Consider the following 12,330-nt stretch of genomic DNA (forward strand, 5'->3'; position numbering starts at 1 on the left):
ACTGTGGGAAACCAACCGAAGATTCAGGGAATGAGAATTCGGAAACAGAGCTAAATGCACTTAAATTTATGCGTCACATAATTTTTATAGAGTACTATTGTACAGTGTACTATACAGTATTGTGTACCACACTGGATTGGATGCAACTTACAATGAAGGGAAATTAAATTTTTAACACAAGGTCGCATTTTTTCGCGTTTTTAGAATCACCCGGTGAGCACTGGAGCATGTGTAAAAGCATTCTCGATAAGATTAGATAACGCACAGTGGTGGCAGTGCTTCAGATAATGTAGAACTCACAATTTGCCTCACCGATAGTATGCCTCAGTAAGAGTTTGTCTGCGAAACAATCCACGGGTGCGTTGTAATACTTACGATTTGCCGACAGAGGGCCCGGATTGACTGTACACCGTTTCGATAGCAATTTGTGGGACAGGATGGTGTTTGATTGAAGAACGGAACCAGCTTGTAAATCTACAGGATGATGCGCCAAGAATCGTTGCTAAGCAACTACGAACGACAGCCTCGCATAGAGGCCAACGCAAACAACATCAAGCAAGGTGAGTGTGGTAGGCGACACTACATTACTCACCAGACGGCCGGTTGCGTAGCCAGGTCCGCGCCCATTGCGCGGTAGATAGTGGCGCGTTATCAGCCCTTGCGCTTACCTCGCCCAGTAAAACCCCGTTCCTTTGGCGGAATTTGTCCCGCATTTTGACAGATTCGATCGACTGCGGCGTGACGGCATGCAACTGTTGTAATGGGCCAGGTTGTATACGACTGGGCACTGCTACCTCCTTCGTGATATGTCTGTCGCTGGTGGCTTTCGTGAGTGGTGGCATCGAAAGCTACTTCCGGCTGGCGGCACATCAGGCCGCCAGCGAGCTAAGCTTCGATCCGATCGTCCTGGACTGGTTGCTGGTAATGGCTGGCGTTGCGCAGGGCGTTTTTGCGCTGCTGGTGAGCTATTGGGGCAATCGCTTTCATCGGATATCATGGCTGGGAGGAATATTTATGCTGCAGGCACTCAGCCTGATCGTGATTATCATACCGACGCTGACGCACAAGTGAGTATGCAATGAGTGATAACATGGCAACGGGTGTAAGAACAATCCTTGTGAGAGTGATGAATGGAACGGTGTTGGATGACAGTGATTAAACTTCCTTGAAAGTACTACAAACCAGTGTTTATACAAAACCATAAAATGTGGTACGAATATCAACAAAAATCAACGGCTTATCGATGGAGTGATGTTTCTGTTCTTTAAGCGTATTGAAAATTATAATAAATTTGTGTAGATTACTCTGAAACTAATCTGTTATACCTTCTTACTCGGACAGCTCGGAAGAAAGCAACACAATCGAGGCTCTCAACAGGGACAAAACGTGCACGCTTGAGCAATCAGCAAGGTTGGTTTTGGATCGACCGTACGCCATTACAACGCTGGTGTTAATGTTTATCGCACAGATATTGATTGGCCTCGCGAATGTTGCCATCTACTCCCTGGGCATCAGCTATGTTGACGATAACGTGCGTACACATCACAGCCCCGGTTTGATCGGTATGTATTAATGGCAAATTGACATGGTAGCTGACAATTCGCGTGCCTGAAGTTAAACTGTAACCTCTTTAAATAGGGTGCGTCATAGCGGCTCGCATTTGGGGCGCCCAGCTCGGACTTGCGATCGGTTTAGCGGTCGGAGCTACCACACTCGGCTGGTGGCTCGGATGGGCCATCATAGGGCCGCTAACGTTCCTGCTGGGTTTCATCATCTCGCTGTTTCCCAAACGCCTGCTCGCCACGATGGTTCGCCAAGCGGCCAACGATATCGTTGAAACGGCCACCAACAACAGCATGCAATCGATCGCCACCGCCGACAAATGGCTCGCTGACATTTCGCTCTGGTCCACGGTACGGCGCGTCTTCTCCAACAAAGTGCTGGTTTGCAACGTGCTCGCGCTGGTATTCATCCAGACCGGCATGGTGAACTTCCATTCGCACGAGCAATCGTATCTGCAGTCGCGGTTCTTTCTGCCGACATCGCACGCTGACGGTATCAACGATGAGTGGGCATCGCGACTGATCACCAACCTAATACGACCATTCGCGGCTGCTGTGGGTGTCATTGTGGCGGCACTCGTCATCGCAAGCGCGAATCCTTCGGCCAGGTATGTACAGGGGCGTATTGTGTTGTGCGTTTCCCTTACCAACGGAAGAACCTCGGAGATGTTGGTGATGATGCTGGGGAAAATATTCAGCTCAGTTAGTGTAAAACATGGGTATGGGTATGAGTTCCCTGTCACATAACGGAGAACCCAACATTATTTACAGTTTTGTAACTGTCTTATTAAGCACAACAATCATTTGACAACGATATCATTTAATTTGTTTAAATTACCACGAAAAGGGGCGCGTAGGGTAAGCAACTTCGTATCCGTTAGATTGGGTCGATAATGCATGAGTAATACCTTTTTGCATATGTAGAAAGACCAGAATCTCAACACACATCAGATTTTACCGTAAAGTACAGCAGAATAAAAGACACCGCTCTAAGTGAAAGTAATCTCTTCGATCTCTGTGGAGGTCGAAGAAAACGGCTATCAAGTGAAGAAGTGCCTAGAGGAACTTTGTTTTGCGAAAGTGTTAGTATTCCAGAATAATCTTCCAGAAGGAGAGCCGGAAGATTTAGGCGAAAGATTAATTTTGAGTGGTTAAGGATAACATTTTATTGAAGACCAGAAGTCCTGCTAAAGGAGATTAAAAATGATGAACATGATTTTCCCGACCAAATATCAAACAGATAATCAAATCCAATCACTTCAAGGCCAGGATAGAATAACGTCTAAGTCAGCGAAAAGGCTAAATTAGATGTTAACAGTTTTATTTTGGGTAGTGCCCTACTGCCATATTGTCATTTGCTAGGACGTCAAAGCATTTTTCCAGAAGGCTAATTAAACAATGGATTCAAGTGAACTTTATTGCATTTAATAACCTCTACGATTCTTTTCGTGGTCACTCAAAATGTTGTTAATCTTTTTTGTTTAATACATACATGATATCTTTGGAGAACATTGCGCAAGAATGATAGATTGAAATGAGTATGTCACTGCGTATCGATTCCTAAGCAAGTAATTTTAATTGAACGTGGTAATCTCCTTGCTATTGAAGTCAGTACAGTTGTTGGAGGCAATCGAATCAGTTTCTCTGCCGGGCATTAGATTAACTGTGAGGACAACAGTCGTTAATTAATGTCATTCACAACTTGGTACACACAGGAGCCACAACGCAGTGGCCATTCCCATACAATGTATAGTTATTAAAGAAAACCTTGCACAATTAGCAACTGTTGATCTTGAACACCAATAGAAATCATACATAAGTAAGGTTCAATGAAGTTGCTGGAGTGTTTATAATATAGATTTTTGTTGGTTTATTTTCATGCAGGAAGCTAGCTGGATGGAACATTATCGTTGGAATATTGGCTACAGGATTATTCATAGGTATGTTCAATACATTTTTGTACTAATTCAAATAACGGATATCTGTGACCTTAAACAAATGAAACCAATACAAATTTTACCGTATGAATCTAGATGTATGAGAGCTCAGTGATGCTTTACATCGCGTTGAAATTAATTAATTAAAATAATAATCAAACTGATTTTTGTTTAGTAATAATTTTAACAAACAAGGGAAAACTTATCACTTATCTCAATCAGCCATTAAAAAATACTGTCAATGTAAATACAAACCAAACCTTAAACTACTAATTTTCTGTAACGTTTTTCTGTGGCGCCATCTATTAGAAAGTAACAATACTACACCAAAGAATTTTTGTTTTTAAACATTTTCTTTCCTAAACGTTCCATTAAAATAGAATAGTTTGAACAAATATTACATGAAATATCTTGCATACTAACCGTTAAAATACTTTCAGCATACATTTTTATCTCGTGTGGTGAGGAACAAATAGCTGGTGCTTACCGGGGCCGAAAGTTGATCAAGCCGTTCTGCGCATCGAATTGTGTTTGCGAGGAAAATGTACCCTTTACGCCGGTCTGTCCTATCGATAGCCGTTTCACGTACTTTTCACCGTGCCATGCTGGTTGCCAGGACCGGGAAGAAATTAACAGTATCGTCATCTACCGAAACTGTTCATGCGGCGTTGATGTGGATATTGTGCTGGAGAATGCTGGCGATGCAACCGAGGGTGCCTGCGGGATTGACGACTGCCAACCGTATTGGATCGTGTTTCAGGTGTTGACGGTGATTGTGGCAATGCTACTTGCCTCGGGCTTGACGGGTAAGGTGATCATCAGCTTGCGCTCGGTGCTGACGCAAGACAAGGCGATGGCCCTAGCGGTGGAGTTGACATTGGTGGGACTGGTGGTGTATCTCCCTGGGACAGCCATTTATCAGGTGGTGGCAAGTAAGTTATCTCATTTCCGACTGCTATACAAGCAAGCATCAAACAGCTCCTGAATTAACGATGTGGGATTACGTCCAATTTTCGATATTTCATAGCACACACTTGCCAGTTTTGGTCCTCAAACGAACGACACTGCTTCTTACACGAGACGCCAACGTTTGGAAATATTCTCAACATGATTACAGCCGCATTGATCATAATAGGACTGATCTTCGAGATGGCGGTGTTCTATTTTGTAAAGGATATGGCCTTGTATGGCGAAGACGAAGTTAAACCGCTCCGGTAAGTATTTCGTCACCAACACTTCTTTGGTTATCATTCCTACATCATTTCATTTTTATTTCAGCAATCCGATCGAGATGCGTTTCATATCGCCAGCGAGGACACAAACCACGGCGGAAATGACGCATAACATTAATCCCACTGCAGATACGGTGGACCGTTCGACGACTTCTGACACGATCATGCAATCGGAAACGTTGATCGCCGGTGACGGTGTACCATCGGTTCAAACAATACAGAACACCCAACCTTCTTATCCAACGGTTCGGTCCATTTCGCCACTTGCGGCAAACTCCGCAACGTATGCTCAGGTGATGCGGCAGCTCCCGAAAAGGGAGAACTCTAGCGAAATCGATGAACAGCTGGACTTCCGGTCAGCGACTAGTTTGCCTCGCGGCCAAACCGACAGTGACGATGAGAGCGATTACCGCTCCTCGCTGGTAGGACGCCTGCAGCAACAGCCGCCTAGCTCGAGAGGTGACCCCGGAGTACGCCGTGATTATGCCCGGGACGGTCTATTCTCTCCTCGGGCGACTTCACCAGAAAGTCCGGAGGCGGGAAGCAGTGGGCTCGCTTTCCAGTCACGAAACGTTTCCGGTCGGCCGATGAGTCCGGAAACGGATTTTTAAGCTTTTGATGATAGTATTACATTTTGACAAACAAATAGTTATGGAGCAACGATACTTTGAAGTTGTTATTAGATAATATTAAAATAAAGTTTGTAGTTCTATCAGTAAGAGTTCACACTTTACTTCAGACAACTGTCTAATTTAGTGGCAATCTATAGTTAAAAGACAAATGCCATGGTTTTTTGGCTTATTTTACAATTGTTACAAAAACTGCTGAGAAAACAAACAAGTACATGATTCTAAAGATTTCGGATATTTTGAAGTTTACTTTTCCGCTAGTTGTAATTGATTGTATTTTGATTTATTATAATCTGTTTCTTTTTTCAGTACTTTCATGTTCTTTTTCTCTCTTCTCGTAATGGCAATGCACGATTTTCGGTGCACGGCGTCAGCACATCATTTGCAATATATAGTAGTTTCGATTCAGTTTTTGTTCCTTTTTTTGGTATTTTATTTTGCATTAGAGTAGGATTATTTGAATAGGACCTTTTTTGTTGTAATAAATAAAAAAAAACAATGTAAATAAAAGGGAGGCTGCTTTTGTCGAGGAAATTAAAGCGATAGATTTGGAAACAAAACTGCTTCCATTTCTGTGCGAACAAAAAGCAGAAGCCAAACGTTGCCATCGATGCTACATGCACACTCTATATTGTGCAGCCGTCTTCTATTATCCACAAGTGTGTGCAATTTCCCATCGTTGATTTGTCTCTATTGATTCTCTATTCCTGCGAGTAGGAGCTTTAATTAAATGGGGAGTTCTTTTTCCTATTAAACTTAAACGCTAGGCGCGGTTGACAAGCGATGAAGGTAATCTACTATTTATGCTTTTCATGACTTATTTTTTCTTTTCATCAAATCCACTAGCCAGTTGGATGCTTGAATCACCCACACCATTCACATCGTTTCATCGGTTTGTGTGTATTGTTGTGGCATTGTTCGATAAAAATATATAACACATGAGGCGAGATGAAGTTGTGTGGTTGCTAAACTTTCATCCTTTTCATATCTTCTGTGTGCTATGTGCTTGCATTTAATATGTGTGTCCTGGTTTTTTGTTACTTATTGTTGTGTAACAGCACATCATGGCTTCAATGTAGCGTTAATCTGTTGGGATTTGGGCACAGTTCCGACGACCGCCGCTTTGTGTTTGATTCTATGTTCTGCTCGCGGTACGCAACGATGATAACAGTGGCTTAATTTTCTTACTTTCGTGTGATTCCGTGCAGGCGTCTGGTACTTGGTACCAATTAGACTACGGCCACGGGATAAAAACACAAACAATAAAAAAGCACATCACGCTCAATTGCTACAACTTGCTACTTGTCTGGCTGATGACGTCCACATACTTCTTGCTTGTCGATCTATTTACGGTCCAGATTTTTTTTTTACATGTATACTATATACCTATCTCGAACGCCCATGGCATGAACGCGAATGGTAGCTCTGTGTCGTGCCTTCTAGCTCGATAAATCTCTTTCATTTCTTTTGTTAAACATTCCCTATCATCATTATGTACAAACGAATCACATTTATTTGCCTTGAATCTTCTGTTTTCCTAATCCTTGCTGAATTTTCGGATCCTAGCAACTCACACAAAGACCTGCTTTTTCTTGTGATACACCTTCCCTATGTTTGATGGGGTTTACACTAAGATCAACGAAACAGTAGATCAAACAGGAAAACTATAAAAATGAAAATAATTTAACAAAGTATTGCTTCCACCAGTACTACACAACTGTAGCCGGGAGTATTCGTTCCGTCTGTCGTCCTACCATCCCGTTTGCTACATTACTTCCCGTAACATCACTCGTGCGGAACGGAGCAGGGGCAGCGATCGTTTCTTTTTCCTTTTGTGTTTGGCGTAGTTGCCAGCGAAAAGTAAATTAGCCAATAAACTTTAAACTGTATGTTTGTTTTTTTTCAGTGACGACCAATATGACAACAAAAATATGCAACCTATGCTGATAACACTCCAAAGGCTAAAACACAGTACATATCAAATACTTTGAAATAAAAGCAAATAGTTTTTGGATAATGCTGAGTTACGTCCAGCATATGTTACGGCGTTCGTTTATTACTCTCCGGTGCGTTTTATAACCTACTTGCTTTGGGAGTCGGCTAAATGTATGGTGCGATTTGCTTTCCCACTAACAACAACACTTTGCCTTATTCACTTGTCACTAGTCACTTCCTATCATTAAATCACATTTTAACGTATCTCAGTTCCGTTTGTTGGCTTCTTTCCGCGTTCTGTAACGTTTCGCTAACCTTTGTCTTTCCATCCCTACACAAATCTGTTTGCATTTATTGCGTGCGCCAAGCTATACCATTTAAAATTTAGACAACTGCTTGTGTATGTATGTGTAATGTGTGTTATTCTTCAACCGCTTCAACTAAATAGGCCTGCACTTTTACCGGTCGGCTCGCTGTTTTTGCTCGATTTTTTAGTCGAGGTGGTACAATGGTTTAGCTTCATTAACCAATAAACATTACCTTACCCCCCTACTTCTACGAAGTGGTGCTACGCTTCATACGGGTTTGAGAATGCTTAGCTATTTGTTTTCAACTACCATTGGCAACATTATGTTAGATTCTTCTTTCAGGATTCCTTCACTATTCGTGCTTCGTCTACACAATTGAAGCAACCGCGACCGTATGTTTGTATTGCTTCGAATTTCTGGTGTGTTTGGCGTCATTTGCGCTATCGTTCGCAGTCGAATTAGCTAAACGAAACGTTCCATTGTCCGCATTCAGCTGATCCTTAGACATATCCGTGAGTTGTGGGTGCGTCTAGTTGTTCCTTCACCTTGCGGCTACATTCGAAAATCCCGAACGGGCAGGCAACGCGAATCGCCACTTTCGAGCAAATGTGCAAACAAGATCCGTGGGTCTCGATGTGCAATAACGTTAATACTAACAGGGGCTTGGAATTGAAGTTGCTGTATCGAAAAGCATCAGCTCACGTTAAGGCTCCTCCTCCCGGAGACAACCAGTGTCGGAGTGGGAACACTTCTGTCCGCTCACCTCAACAATCACAGAGAGTCAGTTACCCGCTGGACTAGGAAGAAGCATCGCAAAACGTAGGATGTAGACCTATTACGCTCCAATAGTTTCGAGGTGCGTAGAGCGGCGGCTCTTTAACCCGAAACATCTGCGGCTTCTCTACACGCATAGGATGCTCTCAGTGATGATGCTACTTGCTTCGGTTAGTAGTAGTAGTAGTAGTAATAATAGTCTTTATGTCAAGTGTACGTCTAACGGCTGGTTTGGAACGCTAAGCTTAGGAAACAGAACCGTTGGCAGGGTTTGCCGAGGAGGTTGGTACTTTGGTGGAACCGGCATTGGCGGTAGTGGTGGTCGTAACCTGCTGCTGCACTGTGGCTGCGACTGTTGGCGCTGCTGCCACGCTGTTACCGCCGGTGGTCAGTTGCGCCAATGTTTCCTGTGATGCGTTCGCTTTGAGAATGCCGTTCTCGTACTCGAGTTGGTTAATGCGATCCATCAGCTCCGATATCCTCTCCTTCAGTACTTCCACTTCTTCGCGAACAGCAAACATAAGATGCGATTTGACCAGATCCTAAAATAAGCAGAAAAAAACGTATGTTAGTTCATCATAGTTATTACAAATATCCAATAGTAACCAATTAAGACATTATATTTGATAGTTTAAAGATGTAGACTTTAAAATTCCCACCAGATGATCATTATATGGAAGTTATTAATCAACTTGTCGAAAGTAACAGGTGATTGATATTTGAGTGTTTATCGCACACATTGTATAATTACTGAACATAATCGGAAGTAGTTGAGATTTTTTACGTCACCGAGTAAAAATTCACAACTCAACCCACCTAACGATCGTCAATGTGAATGTCAATAGTGAATAATGTTTAGTAATTGGTTGAATCATCAGCACTTCCGGTGTTTGTGGAATTGATCACGCTACAGAAAAAAGCTCTCTAAGTCCTTTTTCCCTCAATCGAATGAGAGAGAACAAGATCGACTGTAGTAGTGAAAAAAAGAAAGAAAGGCTTCTGATGGCGTCATCGTCACCATATTTTACGCACTCCACATGAAACCATTACCTCTACACACAGCGATCGTCATGCGATGCAGCGCAGACCAATCGAACGCGACGCAAAACCATGACAACATTGCGGAAAAACGAATCTCACTGTCACGGTACACGTACGAAGCGAACGCGATCGTACGCGGACCCGATCACGGGTTGTCGCTTTGTCTTGTGATGCTAATTGATACTAAACGGCTAGAGTAGAGTATTTTGCGTTCCTCACTGAACTGCATCCGATCAATGGCATCTATATTTAGACACACTTCATGACGGAAGAGCAATCAATTTTCATTATATAGTGTGGCAGAAATTGGCACTCCGCTGGAAGGACATGAAACGTGCGTGAGTAATGCAGGGAAATCCTTACACTTTCCATGCCACATTGTATCAAAATCGTATACCGGCGTATCGTATAAATTTTGATCATTTCACTTCGGAACCGGTTCACAAAACCATAAAGATATAGACAAAAACGTCAACAATGAGGAAGAAACGAGCGCAAAAACATGTCTTGTATCGGCCAGGAATATAAAAAAAAACAGATGCACAGATAAGATAAACCACTAGAGTGTCAGCTCACAAGCGCTGGCTGGTTCACTGTTTTTTGTACACAGCTGGTTATACTCTCCCGAAGCAGCAAAACAACCCCTTACACTTTACTATCGCACCATTGCACAGCCTATTCTATTATTGCTCCAACACGATAAGTAATCTCTACGTCATGATCATGCCATGATGAGGTAGAATGAGGAAGACATTTCATCGCCAATTTTTCATTCCCGAACGTCCAACTTTGGTCACCCAAAAGATCACCTCAAATGCGCGTCAATGAGCATTCAAAAATCGCAATGCTTCGAGGAGGGTTCCTCTGCTACCGACCCAGCAGTCATTTGTGTTTTCAATTATCAGTGTACATTTTTCGCACAACGGAAACCGAACGCTCACTCGGTCGTTCGCAATAGTTATCGTTTATTTCGCACAACAAATAACAAAAATGTTTCACCCTGGTCCAATCTCGATTGGCCACCGCGCTTGACGGTGCTACAACACCGGGAGGGCGCGCAGAAAGCATGAACTATTTTCAAGCCGATTGATTGCGGGAACGAAAACACACAGATTAACATATTCTATTTATATCCTGGTGCTTCTGCTGCTGCCGTTTGCTCCATTCAACGCCATCGCCACAAGCAAAGTTTTGCCTTCTGTGGGGTGTGCATCGTTTTAAAACTAGCGAAATATACATTTGCGGAGCAGCGCTGGCGGGACGTGATTGGTTCGCCTGGCTCAATTAAAATCAATTCCAGCCAGTCGTCAACAACGGCAGCATCGGAATGGTATGTGAAGACCCCCCCATCGGTGAAGACGCGAAACGATCGGCAGCAGTGGAAGATTCCGTGGCCTCGATTGAGATATGTTCAGCAGCGCGTGTTTGGGTATCGTTGATTAATCAAGTGAACAGCAAAGGGAGCAGAATTTTTCCCCTCGCGACACGCAGGGTGTGTGTTTTTAGAGATTTCAAGCTACCCAACGCAAGCGATAGGTTTATGGCTGACAAGTTCTCTAATGCGCTCCAAGATCCAAACAAAACAAGGAGACCGAACTTTGTCCCGATATGAATGAAATATCACCTGTGGCGAACTCACACGACCGAGTTCAAGGACCACTCCACAGTCGGTAAAGGTGGACACAACAGGTGTAAAATGGGTGAACCGATCTAGGAAATACATACTTCCTCCATGGGGGGTTCGTTAAACTGTCATTTTTCTTAAATTGTGCCAAATTCTATTCCACCACGGGGAGGAGTTTTGTTGGCAGAAGAAATGTATTTTGAGACGCCAAACCGATTTGGACTGAAGCGCTACTGAAGAAGAGTAGCAGAAATTGAGGTGTGTGTGCTGACAAGGCAAAAAGAAGTGGTATTTTATAGCCCTTAACACCAAACACCAATGACTCATCAACAACACCGCACACTATCGCGCATTCTTAACTACGCACTCCCATATGCTACCGCAAACTTCCCCCGTGGGGAGGGTGAAGGTTATCGGACTTAATTTCAGCGAAATAGTAATCGAACCCAACCATGCCATGCCACTGCAATTTAAATTTAATGAGCACCAAGAAACCGAACGGTAGCCGCCTGTGGTGAGTGTAGAACAGCGCAACAGGGCAAGTAAATCACACACAATCGCACCTTGCCTTCGAGGGGGACTTAATGATACGCGTTCTGATTTGATACGCGACGTTGTTGCACGTGTTCGTAGCACATGTTCCGCCGCCTGGAGGATACAAGGAGTGTCCGGTTCGGGCGACTTACTTTCACATTTTGCACCATCACGTAGCAGGTGTTGTCCTGGCCCTTTTGTTTAATCTCATACAGCCAGTTCTCCGCCAATGACGTCGACTGGTGTTGCAGTTCTTGCTGTTCCTGCTGTTGCTGCTGCTGCTGTCTCAGAACCGTCGATAGGGCCGGATATGGATTGTTTATCGCCGTAAGGGTTTCCATTCTAAACTCCCGTTGTTCGAACTCTTTAACGCAATAAAACGTGTCTGTCGATGTACGTCTATTACTTTAACGAAGTTTTCCTTGCTCAGTAACGGATTACGGCGCACGTAGTAATTAAAGGTAGTGTTTATGAACCCTCTAAACACTCTGGATGTTGCTCTTGCCAAAACCAAAAAATCACTTTATTCCTGGATCACGTGATCGCGCGAGGTGAGATTCGGCACCCGGTATACGTTGTTGCACACCGCAGATGACGCAGATACGAAACCACACACGACTAATACTTATTCGTACTGCAAGTTCACTGGCTGCGACTAGCTCGCAAACTCAAGGACGATCGCTTTTTGATAATGGCACAACAATTCACGGGTTTTCGGTAGCGTTATCGCTCGTGTACCGTTGGGCGATGCGAT

The 12,330-nt window shown here is 43.5% G+C and overlaps 2 protein-coding genes across 2 annotated transcripts in view; one reads left to right on the forward strand and one right to left on the reverse strand.

Annotated features, from left to right (window-relative positions):
- The first annotated feature begins 427 nt into the window (after nucleotides 1–427).
- Nucleotides 428–5,382, forward strand: LOC128303682 (solute carrier organic anion transporter family member 4C1). Its single transcript, XM_053040725.1, has 8 exons — nucleotides 428–560; nucleotides 722–1,067; nucleotides 1,342–1,562; nucleotides 1,639–2,170; nucleotides 3,447–3,502; nucleotides 3,940–4,431; nucleotides 4,527–4,713; nucleotides 4,778–5,382. Exons 1-8 carry the CDS (start codon nucleotides 482–484, stop codon nucleotides 5,340–5,342), a joined length of 2,478 nt encoding a protein of 825 aa, XP_052896685.1. The 5' UTR covers nucleotides 428–481; the 3' UTR covers nucleotides 5,343–5,382.
- A 249-nt stretch (nucleotides 5,383–5,631) lies between these two features.
- Nucleotides 5,632–12,330, reverse strand: part of LOC128305767 (protein bunched, class 2/F/G isoform) — a 50,000-nt gene continuing 43,301 nt past the window's right edge. The window contains exon 5 of the mRNA XM_053043365.1: nucleotides 5,632–8,919. Coding sequence (XP_052899325.1) covers nucleotides 8,623–8,919 — 297 coding nt within the window. The 3' untranslated portion in view covers nucleotides 5,632–8,622. The remainder of the gene's footprint in view (nucleotides 8,920–12,330) is intronic.

The sequence above is a fragment of the Anopheles moucheti genome, chromosome 3 (assembly GCF_943734755.1).
Source record: "Anopheles moucheti chromosome 3, idAnoMoucSN_F20_07, whole genome shotgun sequence".
Classification (NCBI taxonomy): Eukaryota; Metazoa; Arthropoda; class Insecta; order Diptera; family Culicidae; genus Anopheles; species Anopheles moucheti.